This window comes from Nerophis lumbriciformis, linkage group LG04 (assembly GCF_033978685.3).
Source record: "Nerophis lumbriciformis linkage group LG04, RoL_Nlum_v2.1, whole genome shotgun sequence".
NCBI classification, from domain to species: Eukaryota; Metazoa; Chordata; class Actinopteri; order Syngnathiformes; family Syngnathidae; genus Nerophis; species Nerophis lumbriciformis.
In genome coordinates this window covers 23,890,001-23,907,152 of record NC_084551.2, presented here as the reverse complement: position 1 = coordinate 23,907,152, position 17,152 = coordinate 23,890,001, and the positions used below count along the sequence as shown (strand labels likewise).

The window sequence follows — 17,152 nt, the reverse complement described above, 5'->3', positions numbered from 1 at the left end:
AAGCTTGAAAAAAAGTTGCCGCAACTTCGTCCTTTCTTCCATCTAGGGCAGGGGTCTGCAACCTGCGGCTCTTTAGCGCTGCCCTACTGGCTCCCTGGAGCCCTTCAAAAATGTATGAAAATAGAAAAAGATGTGGGGGGAAATATATTTTGATTTTAATAGGGTTTCTTTAGGAGGACATCATGACACAATCATCCCTAATTGTTAGAAATCCCACTGTTTATATTAAACATGATTCTCTGATGAGAGTATTTGGCGAGTGTCGTTTTGTCCTCATTTTGGCGGTCCTTGAACTCACCGTAGTTTGTTTACATGTATAGCTTTCTTCAACATCCCAGAGAAATACATATTTTATGCCACTCCTTCTTTGTCTCATTTTGTCCGCCAAACGTTTTATACTATGCGTGAATGTACAAAGGTGAGCTTTGTTGATGTTATTGACTTGTGTGGAGTGTTTATCAAGCATATTTGGTCACTGCATGACTGCAAGCTAATTGATGCTAACATGCTATTTAGGCTGGCTGTATGTACATATTGCATCATTATGCTTCACTTGTAGGTATATTTGAGCTCATTTAATTTCCTATGTCCTCTGTTTATTAAATTTTTATCTGCATTTCTCATGACGTATTATCTGTATGTAATATTGGCTGCATTTCTGATAGTTGTTTGTGTGCCATGTTGTTCCAGACCACAGCAAACGTTACCCAGCTTGCATAGATTCTAATAAATTCATTAGAAGAAGACAGCCCATCATTTCCTTTAACTTGGACACACATCTATACCTATGGCCATTCTAAGACAATCATTTAGAGGAGTTATCTCACCCTCTGAGAAGGTTTACTAATGCTTTCCAATGTTGTAAAAATAAAAGTAGGCTAATATAGACACTTAAATCATGTGTTGTCTTCATTATAACACTACTATAAGACTTTTAAAGCCATTTTGATAGTAGGCTAATACAACTAATACAGACATGTACATCATGTGTTGACTTCATTATATCACTTATAGAAGGCTTTTAATTTTTTGCAGCTCCAAACCAATTTTTTATTTTTTTTTGACAAAATGGCTCTTTTAACATTTTGGGTTGTCGACTCCTGATCTAGGGCAGTGGTTCTCAAATGGGGTTACGCGTACCCCTGGGGGTACTGAAGGTATGCCAAGGGGTACGTGAGATTCTTTTTAAATATTCTAAAAATGGCAACAATTCAAAAATCCTTTATAAATATATTTATTGAATACTACTTCAACAAAATATGAATGTAAGTTCATAAACTCAGTGAAGCACAAGCTCAGGTTTCTCACTAAAATGTCTGTCAAAAAGAACTGAAAAGAAATGCAACAATGCAATATTCAGTGTTGACAGCTAGATTTTTTATGGACATGTTCCATAAATATTGATGTTAAAGATTTCTTTTTTTGTGAAGAAATGTTTAGAATTAAGTTCATGAATCCAGATGGATCTCTATTACAATCCCCAAAGAGGGCACTTTAAGTTGATGATTACTTCTATGTGTAGAAATCTTTATTTATAATTGAATCACTTGTTTATTTTTCAACAAGTTTTTAGTTATTTTTATATCTTTTTTTCCAAATAGTTCAAGAAAGACCACTACAAATGAGCAATATTTTGCACTGTTGTATAATTTAATAAATCAGAAACTGATGACATAGTGCTTCTTTATCTCTTTTTTTCAACCAAAAATGCTTTGCTCTGATTAGGGGGTACTTGAATTAAAAAAAATGTTCACAGGTGGTACATCACTGAAAAAAGGTTGAGAACCACTGATCTAGGGGATGTAAAACTCAAGCAGCTTCTCGGTCCATGGCCACATTTGTCTAATATCAGGTGAGAGATGCATAAATTATAATCTAAAATGTACTTTTAGCAAGTTTGAGACGAAACAGAAGCAGCTGCTGGCTTAGTGTGTCAACAATAACGGCGTAATATAGTGTTTGCTCACTGCTCTCAAAGCACCGCAAAAATAGACCGTCTGCGTTAGTGCTCATAACAGCAGTATCACTTATACTTGGTTAATTTTCAGGTTAGGACATGTAAATGGAGTATTGGTGGTTTCTGGATGTTTTTCGGGGGGTTTTATGGGCGCAATGGAGGACCCTTGATCTGTTGACTCAATTGTTAGCTATTTATTTACGATTTTGAATGCTTAAAAAATAGCCAAGCATATGTGTTCTTGTCTTACGTAAGGATTGTGAACATACTTGCCAACCCTCCCGATTTTCCCGGGAGACTCCCGAATTTCAGTGCCCCTCCCGAAAATCTCCCGGGGCAACCATTCTCCCGAATTTCTCCCAATTTCCACCCGGAAACAATGTTGGGGGCATGCCTTAAAGGCACTGCCTTTAGTGTCCTCTACAACCTGTCGTCACGTCCACTTTTCCTCCATACAAACAGCGTTCCGGCCCAGTCACATATTATATGCGGCTTTTAAACACACAAGTGAATGCAATGCATACTTGATCAACAGCCATACAGGTCACACTGAGGGTGGTCGTATAAACAACGTTAACACTGTTACAAATATCAATCAATCAATCAATCTTTATTTATATAGCCCTAAATCACAAGTGTCTCAAAGGGCTGCACAAGCCACAACGACATCCTCGGTACAAAGCCCACATACGGGCAAGGAAAAACTCACCCCAGTGGGACGTCGATGTGAATGACTATGAGAAACCTTGGAGAGGACCGCATATGTGGGTAACCCCCCCCCTCTAGGGGAGACCGAAAGCAATGGATGTCGAGTGGGTCTGACATAATATTGTGAGAGTCCAGTCCATAGTGGATCCAACATAATAGTAAGAGTCCAGTCCATAGTGGGGCCAGCAGGACACCATCCCGAGCGGAGACGGGTCAGCAGCGCAGAGATGTTCCCAGCCGATGCACAGGCGAGCGGTCCACCCCGGGTCCCGACTCTGGACAGCCAGCACTTCATCCAAATATGCGCCACACTGTGAACCCACACCAAACAAGAATGACACACATTGCGGGAGAACATCCGCACCGTAACACAATATAAACACAACAGAACAAATACCCAGAACCCCTTGCAGCACTAACTCTTCCAGGACGCTACAATATACACCCCCGCTACCACCAAACTCCGCCCCCACCCCACCCCCCCATGACTGTGAATGATAGACAGCACATCTCCTTCCAATTTTTGCGTATTTCCAGTATGACCAATTTTTTTTTAATATGGTCAGAGTGCAGAGGCGCTATTACAGTGACGTAGAATGTATGGAAATTGCCGAATATATTCCAACTCAATTTGTGGCATTTTGTGATGTTTGAATGGTATTTTCACATACTTTGCGGATTGTAATTACAATTCATCTTAACATGTATAATTCAACCTTAATTAAGCAAAAAAATTGCTCCGGCCCGGCTGCACCAAATAATATAAATCCATTTAATAAAGTCAAAATACAAATAAGGCAACAAGAGAAGTATTCCACACTTCTCTTTTGTAAAGTAAATTTGTACAGCCGATATGGGCATCTACATCAACAATATGATTTGCCTGAGAAGCTGGACAGGACACACAAAACATTTAAAATTAAGCAAAAATATGACTAATTCCATTACTCGATTAATCGATCGGGATATTCGATTGAATACTCGATTACTAAAACGTTCGATAGCTGCAGCTCTAGTTATGAGTTAACAGCTAAAACCACTTGAATAAGTTAAGTGGGAATGGCCACTTTTGCAGTGTGTTTTTTGCTAAGAAACTGATGCAGCAATTATGAGTGTTTCATCTTATGAGGTCATCAGGTGAAAGTGTCTGTTTTGTACTTAGTATTGTTTTTTACTGGAACTAAAGCTACATGTAGATTGGCTTTGTAACCCAATATTCTCCCCTCATCTCTTCTGTGGTTCTTTCTTCCAAACTCCCTCCCACCATTCCTCCTCTCCACCCTTGTTTTACTTCTTTCACTTTCTTCCCCCTGTCGCCCTCTCCTCTCACTCGTTGCTACCTCTCTCAGTAAGGCGCTGATGGACTTGCTGGTTGATCTGTGTAGCCGCTACCATCTGAATCCAGCACTGCACTCACTGGAGCTGTTGTCACCCGAAGGCCACGCTTTAGGGTTCAAGCCCAACTTACTGCTGGGCTCCCTCAATGTGGCCTGTGTCCTCATCAAGGAGAAAGCCTGCGAAGAGAAAGCGGTGCTTCGCAGACCGGCACCTAAAGTCCCTGAGGTGATCTAGTTTGTAATTTGAATCTTGTTGTCGAAGGTTTTTAATCTCAAACACATTCTGTACAGTATCACGTATGTTTTAAATGTAGCCATTTTAAACAGGTTATTTGTGTATTAGTAAACTTGATTATACTATCTAATGCACGCTACCTTACGCTCTATCTACCCCAAATCTACTTTTGGCCTCTGACTACCAGCAGAAAGCAAGGCTTGTAAGGGGCCATGGTAAGGCAGGAGTTTGGTGTCGTGTGTTTTGAGGTTCATTCTTGGCTTTTGTTTTTATTTTTTTTTTTCATTTTTGCATGTACATTTGGATATTTTACACTCTCCCTCCCCCCCACAGTTTGAATATTTGATGAGTGTTTTACCTTTGGTTACCATGCATTATTTCTCTGCCCGTGTCAGGACTCATTGGCTGTGATCGCTCCATGTGAACATTTACTGGCCTATGGCCAGGTACTGACCCTATTTAAGTCTACATTATATAGTAACTTTATAATATTTAGATGACTACACTGTACACGATAGTAAATCTGACTAACCAATGTGAATACTCGCATTTGACTATGAACTGTGGCCAATATTGCTATTATTTGTCTATTAGAATGCAGCTGAGATAGGCTCCAGCACCCCCCGCAACCCCAAAAGGGAGAAGCGGTAGAAAATGGATGGATGGATGGATATTAACTACTGTAAAACAGAATAATGCATGGATGACTTTTGAAATTGTACAACCTCTTTTCAGATTAGCTGAAGAGGCTTTGCAAAAGCTGCTCTTTTGGTGTGTTTCTTTTGTTTTTATTTAGCTTTCTCATCATCTGAATTTGTATTTGAAGGTCAGAGGTCAATGATTCTTTACAAACTTGTAACATGAACTTAGTGGGGTCTCACTTAATACTGACCAGAGTGGTCTGCTCCCCATAGAGAGAAATTGCTTTACTTGTCTGGGATTTTCAAGTTCAGTATTCATTCAGCAGCATCAAAATAATGTGTGTTTATACTTCAATTACATTTGCTTGTTGTATTTTTTTAAAAAGGTGTGCCCTTCTCTTAATGTTTTTTCTGTTCTGCAAAGAAGTCAAACTGAAAGGAAGCATGACCGTTCAATATTTTTGTCTTTGAAAAATGCACAGTAGGTCATGCAGTTGGAGGGGCTGCCGCAATTAATTTTTATAAGTACCGTATTTTATTGTATACTGCTGTAAAAATAACAGGATGTGTCAAAAATCTTTCAAGCCCTTTTGATGTCCTATCTTAAAATTGGACAATTGCACATACTGGTTAGGGATTTGAGGAACTTTTTTTGTCATACCAGTGTATGAAGACTGGGTGTCGTCTTTTGGGGGAAAACACAACGCAAAGGAGTACTACATCGCTACACCAGCACACATTACTACACACAACAGGCTCACACGAACACTACAGGATCACAATCTATTCTATTTTTTTATTCTATTCCATTTATAACGTATTCCCGATACAACTTTTTTACTTCCGATACAACACCGATATTGAAGCTTTGATGAGTTTTGGTTGTCGCCGATATTGAGCAAATACAATATTAGCAGGAATCATACATACTTTTATTAATTTGTAGTGTGGAATGTTAGAAAGGCTTGATCAGGTGAAATTACTTAAACAGAACAATGGTGGGTATGAAAAACACTGACATTCATTTAATGGTTTGGAATGGATTTATGCTGTCTTTAAGGTTAAGTTGTTTTTTTTTAAATTTTGCAGACAACTAGTGGCCAAAATATTTCATTAAATTGAGCACATAATTCAGTAAGTTAATGCGGACACATTTGGTAATACTTTCTAATATGTTTCTGCTTTGGAGACTTTGCATTTGTAAGTAATATGCAACTACAATATTTTGATACTTGCCTATATTGACACGTCTTGTTTTAGACTGCAATATTGTTAAATTTTTAAAACTTACTGTATTTGTGAAAAGGTTATAGACTTTATTGTCTGCTTATGTGTCGTGTAGCTGTTTGCTTTTAATAGCCTTAGCTTACCATATTTACCTTTTGTAAATGACTTCACTAAATTACAAAGACCAACCTTGTGTGCTTATTGGTGGACATTTAGATGTAACTGGCTGTCCATTTTTGCGCAAGTAAATGTTATTGAGAGTAGCAAGACTACTTGTATCGGAGCCCTTATATAGAAGATTTTACATGTAAGCCACTGCTGATATCAAACCGATTTCTGATGTCAATATTGAATTGGGACACCCATAATGCTGTTGTTTGTGCTTGAGATACTTGTTAATCTGGGATCTTGGGTACTATGCTCGTGTGACATAAAAATTCCTGGAATTTACACAAGATGGTACAAAATGGGCCTGAGGTCCTAGATACAGACCCTTAAATACTAAAAATATAATGTGTGTATAAAATACTGTATGGTGAACACTGTATACATACAACTTTATTATCACTATTTACTTTGTAATTCCTAATGGGAAGAAAATTCCTCTCGTGCAACAACTGCCATGGAATTATTTTCTAATTACATCAATGAGTTTTATTAATGTAACATAAATATATACATGTCTTAATTTTACCAACATTTTCTGTCTCCAGAAAACAGTGCGTTTGATGCTGAACTATCACGGCGGTCAGAAGGCAGTGGTACGGGTCAACCCGTCTGTACCACTTCAGGCCCTGAAACCGGTCATTTGTGAAAAGTGTGAGTTAGACCCTACACGTGTCCAGCTCCTCAAGGACAGCATCAGTCGCGAAGAGTTACCACTGGACACATCTTTAACACAGCTTGGAATTAAGGAGCTGTATGTTCTTGATAAGAGTCAAGGTAAATATTGACAATCCTTTCACTTATTACCTAGAATGAATACACAATGTTCCTCCTCGGCTCGCATACCAGCACCACATTATTTAAAATATTTTTTTTGTGACTTGCTTTTATAAACATACTCACTCAGCAGCACATACTAATCAAATTAGATTTGTGCTGTTGCTGTGTTTTGTGAATGTGGTGGCAAATGATCCAACTTTTATGGGTATGAAATGTCCTGCATGTTAAATCCTATTTGCTTAAATTTGTTTGTCATATTTTAAAGTAGTCAGTTATGTTAACCGACAATTGACAAATACAGTCTTCATCCTCCTGCTGCCATTGTCTTTCTGTGTAATTTGTGTATAGGATTCCAGTTATTATATTTGTCTTCTACATTTTTTTCTATATTTACATTTTATATGTATCTTTCCATTTACCTATTTATTATTTACCTGTTTTGCACTGAGGGGAGAAACTGTTCCCAAATGTTGTTGAACTGCTGTACCGTGTATGCGCGTACAAGGACAGTAAAGATTCTTATCTTATCTCAAGAGAACCTAAAAAAGCAAATGTTAAATTAGCAGCCACGGGCAATGGCTCATGTTTTTGATGGATTTTTGATTTTTAAACCTTGTCATTTTTTCCAGTTCTGCAGCCTAAACTGGCTTCCATTCCTGCTCTAAACTACTCAGGTATTAGTCATGTCCTGGTTACAACCTTAATGCTGGCTCTTATAACCAACAAAATGGTCCTTGCTCTATAACAGTGGTTCTTAACCTTGTTGGAGGTACCGAACCCCACCAGTTTCATATGCGCATTCACCGAACCCTTCTTTAGTGATAAATAAAATGTTGTTTTTTCAAACTCACGACAAAGTTATGTTTTTTTACTGGTGCACAAAATGAACCGTGCATGAACATCACCTTGTTTAAAGAACAAAACCAACACAGTGCATGAACTCACAACAAATTACTCACGTGCAAATCAAATGGAAAATTAGAGGGAACATTGTTTGGGGGTATCCATAGTACGCCGATAGGGAGAAGCTTTTATCTACAAGATGAGTCGGGTGTGTCTTGACCTCCGCGGCGGAGGCTCCACCGAACCCCTGAGGCCGACTCACCGAACCCAGGTTAAGAACCACTGCTTTATAACCCTGCTTTTTTTTCTTGAGTGCTAATTTTCAGTGAGGCTTACCTATTATTCACTGTTAACCTTTTGGTACTCTATTGTAATCCATCCTAGCCTGCATGTCCAAAACCATTAATTGTAGTGAAGCTTTTTATTAGTTTACATATATTTTGCTTGGAAACAATTGGACCTGTATCGCCCTCTGCTGAATAAACATTGCAATGTATCAGCAAGCCCATCATTAGTTTCATAGTCAGTCCAGTTGAATTAGTAATACAGTAATAGACCCCTCAACATTTATGTTCAACACTAATATTTTAAATACAAATTTGTGTATGTAGAGTCTAACCCTTCAGTGGCACTGAATTCCTCACCCAGAGCTTTCTCAGGGTTATTCTTGTGTCAGTTCAGTTGCTTCAGTGTTACCGTTTTCTTATGTGGTTTTGTCTTGTTTTGCCAGACTCCATCTGCTCCAGTACCGCCAGTTTAGACACGGGGACTAAAAAAGGTCTTTTTGGTTTATTCCAGCTTGGCAGGAGAAAGTCCAAGGTGAGAATTAATTTGGTAATTCATAGATCAACTTGGAGTGGTGCATGCATCCATACTTCCTCCTTGTGTAACTTGGGACAAATAATGCATGGCTTAGCATGTGGATGTTGCATGTGAGCTTTGCCTTCCTTTTTGCAGACAGAGACAACCTCTTTTGGCATGGATGACCCCAATGATAAAGTTACACTTAATGCAGGCCAAAGCTTCAATGTAAGTATTACTACCACACATCTTGAAACACATTAAGGGAATCTCGCTCAGGATTAGTAAAGATATGTAGACTGTACTAGGGGTCAGTACCTTTTTAATACCAAAGCTCAGTGGTCCCCAACCTTTTTGTAACTGCGGACCGGTCAACGCTTGAAAATTTGTCCCACGGATCGGGGGGGGTGGGGTTGTCATAAAAAAATACAATCGTGTGTGCTTACGGACTGTATCCCTGCACACTGTATTGATCTATATTGATATATAATGTAGGAACCAGAAATATTAATAACAGAAAGAAACAACCCTTTTGTGCGAATGATTGTGAATGAGTGTAAATGGGGGAGGGAGGTTTTTTGGGTTGGTGCACTGATTGTAAGTGTATCTTGTGTTTTTTATGTTAATTTAATAAAAAAAAAAAATAATAATTATTATTTTATTTTATTTTATTTTTTTAATTTCTTGTGCGGCCCAGTACCAATCGATCCACGGACCGGTACCACTGCCATAGCTGATACACATTGTGCAATGTAGGTGATTAATGCTGAAGATGCTTATACAAAGCGAGGGCAACAATATCATGGATCTGTAGATACTTGAAGTATGTTTGTTAGAATTGTCTCTCATTTACTGTAAAACTGTACTTGTCAGACACCTGCAAAATCCCAAAATAAACACTCAATGTGAAGTTTTACACACTTAAGGCCTAGTGTGAGTACATTAATTGCCGATAGTTGTGAATGTGAGTGTAAATGATTGTTCGTATATGCTGTAATTGACTGGTGACTGTGAAAACATGTCTAAATAACTAGATTAAGAAGTAATACATATGTATGGTTTTTACATGCATAAGGCTGAAGCAGGATATGAGGAAACAAATATACTGTAGTGTCTTATCATTTAGTCATGCTTTTATTCGTTTGGTCATGCTTTTATTTGTTCATTGTTTAATGATTAATCACAAAAAACTATTTCATTTATCATATATATATATATGCAAATGAATCATGCAATTTATTTTGACCCCTGCATGGTTAATGGTACCCCTAATAAAAGGAGTGGTTTGTTATATTAACATTCAGTGATCATGTGTGCAAAGATGAATGAGGAGACTCCGACTGGTGTGCTCATGGACAAATTTGACTTTGAAATAAACCCTGTGGGTGGTACTTTAGAATAAAACTCTTTAGCACAAATAAATGATGTGCAAGTAAAACGTTTAAAAAAGTTATTGTATGACATTCTAAAAACATTGCATAGCTTCATAAAAAAGCTGCATTCTCATAGTGCCCTGTAGAGGGCGGCAAATTACCACCAATTCCCATCTTAGTAAGAGCTGACTTTCTTTTCTTAAACTTAAGTGCTTTCATTTGTGCCAGTGTCGAATGACAGTCGTTTCCAGACAGTTTGGAAGAGGTATTTTATTGTTAAAATATGGCTGTAGCTCCTTTTAACCACATAAGTGCCCCATGAGTTTATGATGATAGATGCAATAAGTAGCTCCCTACCTGTGTTTTTCCACAACCCAGTCACATTGATTAGATTAGGAAGCCATGAACCTCTGATCAGCAGTACCCATCTGGGGCCATACTCAGATCTGTTTGACGTTTGATTATATTAGCTGCCTGCCTCAGTCTAAATCATTCGCTGTCCCACCAAGCTTTAGACCGCTATTTATCTTCCTTCGTTTCTACCCCTTTGTTCTTTTTCCCTACGCTTTGTCTTTGTCACTGCTACCATTTTTAACATTGCCCTTTTATGTCTGTCACTCTTTTTGAATGCCTTTGCATACATTTTACAATGTTTGTTTGCATTAACGTGTGAATGATGCCAGTTAACTGTTGTTACATATTGCATCACACCAGTGAAACCAATAAAACAGATTGTGTGCTTAGTCATACTATATTTTAGGTGGCCTTCAATGCAGATGAGCATCTGTTTTTGTGAGGAAGGATTTTCTAACCCCACACACCCATTTTTGAGCACACACAGAGAGGCTTATCACAATGAATGCATCATATTACCCCACATCAGCACTAAAAGCCCAACCTCTAATCTCTAATTGTTCATTAGAAGCCTAACCATGTAAGTGTGTGCGTGTGCGTGCCAACGACCATTGCCATGTTCATTTTCGCCGTTCTTATCCATTCTGGAGCTTGGGTTTAGTTTATTGCTGTCATGTAATTGCAGTATTTGTTGACTAGCAAATGGTGTACCAAGTCAGCCCATAGTAAGAGAGATGGTTTAAAATGTACGTCGTAGTAAATTGAGAACATCCATCTATTTTCTACCGCTTGTCCCTCTCGGGGTTATGGGGGGGTGCCGTAGCCTATCCCAGCTGCCTTTGGGCTGAAGTCGCCACCTCATCGCAGGGCCAACACAGATAGAATGTGACTAGGGTCAATTTAGTGTTGCCAATCAACCTATCCCATATTTGAGATAATGCTGAATGAAGATGTATCCCAATATTAGCGTGTGTCCTCCCAAATGCTGGGGCACATTTTGCACAGTTATGTTTTCATCTTTTGCTCTTGACAGATTGTTTACCAGAGAGTAGCAGAGAGCAGGTGGGGAAAAGTCAAAAAGAGTTCATATGAATGTTATAGTGTACTTTGAACATTGTTTGTTTTTTAGCATTCCAAATGGAAGTTGCTTCAATGTCACCTGTTTTATTTTAACTTCAACAGACTCCATTTGACATATACCCCACATTTGTTTTGTTTTTGTTGCCGTGTCTGGAGCCTCTACTCCTCCTACTTATAGCACACACACTCACACATATATAAGACTTTGGGGGATGGTTCTGCGGGGGGATGAGGATGCCTCCTATGGGGCTCCAGTCCTCCTGTCTTGTCCCCTGCTCGTCCATCCCTCAATCTTAGCTGCATATTAGACACTTAGGATTTGGGGGGCTCGGCTTGGTTGGGACCCACCATTACCTTGATGTCCCCCAATTTTAATCGCATTATTACCGTATTTTTCTGACTATAAGTCGCAGTTTTTTTCATAGTTTGACCGGGGGTGCGACTTATACTCAGGAGCGACTTATGTGTGAAATTATTAACACATTACCGTAAAATATCAAATAATATTATTTAGCTTATTCACGTAAGAGACTAGACATATAAGATTTCATCGGATTTAGCGATTAGGAGTGACAGATTGTTTGGTAAACGTATAGCATGTTCTATATCTTATAGTTATTTGAATGACTCTTACCATAATATGTTACGTTAACAACATACCAAGCACGTTTTCAGTTGGTTATTTATGCGTCATATAACGTACACTTATTCAGCCTGTTGTTCACTATTCTTTATTTATTTTAAATTGTCTTTCAAATGTCTATTCTTGGTGTTGGGTTTTATCAAATAAATTTCCCCCAAAAATGCGACTTACACTCCAGTGCGACTTATATATGTTTTTTTCCTTCTTTATTATGCATCTTCGGCCGGTGCGACTTATACTCCGGAGCGACTTATAGTCCGAAAAATACGGTAGTTCCCACAAGCATACATATCTCACTCACGCTACAGTACACACATCTATAGGGACTGGAGGTCAGCTGTAACAGCTGACCTCCTAATTTTAACTACAAACCCCGTTTCCATATGAGTTGGGAAATTGTGTTAGATGTAAATATAAACGGAATACAATGATTTGCAAATCCTTTTCAACCCATATTCAATTGAATGCACTACAAAGACAAGATATTTGATGTTCAAACTCATAAACTTTTTTTTTTTTTTGCAAATCATAATTAACTTAGAATTTCATGGCTGCAACACGTGCCAAAGTAGTTGGGAAAGGGCATGTTCACCACTGTGTTCAATCAATCAATCAATCAATCAATCTTTATTTATATAGCCCTAAATCACAAGTGTCTCAAAGGGCTGCACAAGCCACAACGACATCCTCGGTACAAAGCCCACATACGGGCAAGGAAAAACTCACCCCAGTGGGACGTCGATGTGAATGACTATGAGAAACCTTGGAGAGGACCGCATATGTGGGTAACCCCCCCCCTCTAGGGGAGACCGAAAGCAATGGATGTCGAGTGGGTCTGACATAATATTGTGAGAGTCCAGTCCATAGTGGATCCAACATAATAGTAAGAGTCCAGTCCATAGTGGGGCCAGCAGGACACCATCCCGAGCGGAGACGGGTCAGCAGCGCAGAGATGTTCCCAGCCGATGCACAGGCGAGCGGTCCACCCCGGGTCACGACTCTGGACAGCCAGCACTTCATCCATGGCCACCGGACCTGTGCCCCCCCCCCCCCCCCCCCCCCCTCAAGGAAAAGGGGAGCAGAGGAGAAAAGAAAAGAAACGGCAGATCAACTGGTCCAACAGGGGGGCTATTTAAAGGCTAAAGTATACAAATGAGTTTTAAGATGGGACTTAAATGCTTCTACTGAGGTAGCATCTCTAATTGTTACCGGGAGGGCATTCCATAGTACTGGAGCCCGAATAGAAAACGCTCTATAGCCCGCAGACTTTTTTTGGGCTCTGGGAATCACTAATAAGCCGGAGTTCTTTGAACGCAGATTTCTTGCCGGGACATATGGTACAATGCAATCGACAAGATAGGACGGAGCTAGACCGTGTAGTATTTTATACGTAAGTAGTAAAACCTTAAAGTCACATCTTAAGTGCACAGGAAGCCAGAGCAGGTGAGCCAGTATAGGCGTAATATGATCAAACTTTCTTGTTCTTGTCAAAAGTCTAGCAGCCGCATTTTGTACCAACTGTAATTTTTTAATGCTAGACATAGGGAGACCCGAAAATAATACGTTACAGTAGTCGAGACGAGACGTAACGAACGCATGAATAATGATCTCAGCGTCGCTAGTGGATAAAATAGAACGGATTTTAGCGATATTACGGAGATGAAAGAAGGCCGTTTTAGTAACACTCTTAATGTGTGATTCAAACGAGAGAGTTGGGTCGAAGATAATACCCAGATTCTTTACTGATTCGCCTTGTGTAATTGTTTGGTTGTCAAATGTTAAGGTGGTATTATTAAATAAATGTCGGTGTTTAGCAGGACCGATAATCAGCATTTCCGTTTTCTTGGCGTTGAGTTGCAAGAAGTTAGCGGACATCCATTGTTTAATTTCATTAAGACACGCCTCCAGCTGACTACAATCCGGCGTGTTGGTCAGCTTCAGGGGCATGTAGAGTTGGGTGTCATCAGCATAACAATGAAAGCTAACACCGTATTTGCGTATGATGTCGCCTAGCGGCAGCATGTAAATACTAAAGAGTGCAGGGCCAAGAACCGAACCCTGAGGAACTCCGCACGTTACCTTAACATAGTCCGAGGTCACATTATTATGGGAGACGCATTGCATCCTGTCAGTAAGATAAGAGTTAAACCACGACAAAGCTAAGTCTGACATACCAATACGTGTTTTGATACGCTCTAATAAAATATTATGATCGACGGTATCGAAAGCAGCGCTAAGATCAAGAAGCAGCAACATAGATGACGCATCAGAATCCATCGTTAGCAGTAGATCATTAGTCATTTTTGCGAGGGCTGTCTCCGTAGAGTGATTTGCCCTGAAACCGGATTGAAAAGGTTCACAGAGATTGTTAGACACTAAGTGTTCATTTAGCTGCTGTGCGACAATTTTTTCGAGGATTTTCGAAATAAAGGGAAGGTGGGACACCGGTCGGTAGTTTACCATGAGGTCAGGATCAAGGTTAGGTCTTTTGAGTAGAGGATGAATAACCGCTTTCTTGAATGCTAGGGGAACAGTGCCAGAGGAAAGTGATAAGTTTATAATATTTAGCACTGATGGACCTAATAATACAAAAAGCTCCTTGATAAGTTTCCCAGGAAGTGGGTCGAGTAAACATGTTGTTTGTTTTATCCCACTTACACGCTGTAATAGTTCCTCTAATGTTATTTCATCAAAAAGAGAGAGACTATTTTGTATTGCAGTATCCGTCGTAGATACAGTTGTAACTGTGTTCATAAAACCCAGTTGTAGCTGGGATGCGTTGTCTTTAATCTCCTTTCTAATGAGTTCAATTTTCTTATTAAAGAAATTCATAAAGTCATCTGCCGAGTGGGTGGAGCTATTGGGAGGAGTCCCTTGTTGGGTTAGGGATGCTACTGTACTAAACAAAAATTTAGGGTCGTTTTTGTTGAGGCGGATCAGATTTGAGTAATATTTAGCTTTAGCTAAGGTAAGCATGCGTTTATACGATATTAAACTATCACTCCATGCTTGATGGAAAACCTCAAGCTTGGTCGCGCGCCATTTGCGTTCCAACTTTCTACATGATAATTTATGAGCTCTGGTTTCTTCTGTAAACCATGGGGTGCGCCTTTTAGGGGCCCTTTTTTGTTTTAGCGGTGCTATACTATCAATGGTTTTGCGCAGGGCATTGTCAAAGTTGTTAGTGAGGTTATCAATAGAGCCGACATAATTTGGGAATGGTGCCATTACCGAAGGCAGTAGGTCAGCAAGAGTCATCGTTGTGGCAGCATTAATGTTGCGGCTGCTATAGCAGTTATTATTATTATTAGTTTGTTGACAATGAGTCAGAACTTCGAATTTTATAAGGTAATGATCGGACATTACTTTAGTATACGGGAGTACCATAACTTTGGAGGTGGTGACACCCTGACCAGCACTAGATCTATCGTATTGCCGTTGCGATGCGTAGGTTCATTTATTATTTGTGTAAGACCACAGCTATCAATTATAGTCTGGAGCGCCACGCACTGAGGGTCCGATGGGGTATTCATATGGATATTAAAGTCCCCCATTATGATTATATTGTCTGCGTGCGTCACTAGATCAGCAACGAACTCTAAGAATTCATTAATAAAGTCCGAGTAGGGCCCTGGGTGTTACATGGCCTTTCCTTTTAACAACACTCAGTAAACGTTTGGGAACTGAGGAGACACATTTTTTAAGCTTCTCAGGTGGAATTCTTTCCCATTCTTGCTTGATGTACAGCTTAAGTTGTTCAACAGCCCGGGGGTCTCCGTTGTGGTATTTTAGGCTTCATAATGCGCCACACATTTTCAATGGGAGAAAAGGTCTGGACTGCAGGGGGGCCAGTCTAAGACCCACACTTTTTTACTATGAAGCCACGTTGATGTAACACGTGGCTTGGCATTGTCTTGCTGAAATAAGCAGGGGCGTCCATGGTAACATTGCTTGGATGGCAACATATGTTGCTCCAAAACCTGTATGTACCTTTCAGCATTAATGGCGCCTTCACAGATGTGTAAGTTACCCATGTCTTGGGCACTAATACACCCCCATACCATCACAGATGCTGGCTTTTCAACTTTGCGCCTATAACAATCCGGATGGTTCTTTTCCTCTTTGGTCCGGAAGACAGGACGACCACAGTTTCCAAAAACAATTTGAAATGTGGACTCGTCAGACCACAGAACACTTTTCCACTTTGTATCAGTCCATCTTAGATGAGCTCAGGCCCAGCAAAGCCGACGGCGTTTCTGGGTGTTGTTGATAAACGGTTTTTGCCTTGCATAGGAGAGTTTTAACTTGCACTTACAGATGTAGCGACCAACTGTAGTTACTGACAGTGGGTTTCTGAAGTGTTCCTGATCCCATGTGGTGATATCCTTTACACACTGATGTCGCTTGTTGATGCAATACAGCCTGAGGGATCGAAGGTCACGGGCTTAGCTGCTTACGTGCAGTGATTTCTCCAGATTCTCTGAACCCTTTGATGATATTACGGACCGTAGATGGTGAAATCCCTATATTCCTTGCAATAGCTGGTTGAGAAAGGTTTTTCTTAAACTGTTCAACAATTTGCTCACGCATTTGTTGACAAAGTGGTGACCCTCGCCCCATCCTTGTTTGTGAATGACTGAGCATTTCATGGAATCTACTTTTATACCCAATCATGGCACCCACCTGTTGCCAATTTGCCTGTGATGTTCCAAATAAGTGTTTGATGAGCATTTCTCAACTTTATCAGTATTTATTGCCACCTTTCCCAACTTCTTTGTCACGTGTTGCTGGCATCAAATTCTAAAGTTAATGATTATTTGCAAAAAAAAAAAATGTTTATCAGTTTGAACATCAAATATGTTGTCTTTGTAGCATATTCAACTGAATATGGGTTGAAAATGATTTGCAAATCATTGTATTCTGTTTATATTTACATCTAACACAATTTCCCAACTCATATGGACACAGGGTTTGTACACAGTAGACACTCTGGGGGCCTTGTACACAT

General features: G+C 39.7%; 1 protein-coding gene across 12 annotated transcripts in view; it reads left to right on the top strand.

The window, feature by feature from the left end:
- The window catches only part of cobl (cordon-bleu WH2 repeat protein), a 176,022-nt gene that overhangs the window by 106,855 nt on the left and 52,015 nt on the right, over positions 1-17,152 (top strand). For 9 of the 12 annotated variants that reach the window (XR_009814687.1, XM_061950969.1, XM_061950977.2 and 6 more), the window contains 5 exons: positions 4,015-4,228; positions 6,819-7,047; positions 7,680-7,724; positions 8,624-8,712; positions 8,851-8,922. Coding sequence is in view for 11 of the 12 variants with exons in the window: in XM_061950969.1 (XP_061806953.1) it covers positions 4,015-4,228; positions 6,819-7,047; positions 7,680-7,724; positions 8,624-8,712; positions 8,851-8,922 (649 nt within the window). In the remaining variant the exon portion in view is untranslated. The remainder of the gene's footprint in view (positions 1-4,014; positions 4,229-6,818; positions 7,048-7,679; positions 7,725-8,623; positions 8,713-8,850; positions 8,923-17,152) is intronic. The other 3 variants (XM_061951015.1, XM_061951000.2, XM_061951023.1) reach the window with 3 other exon arrangements.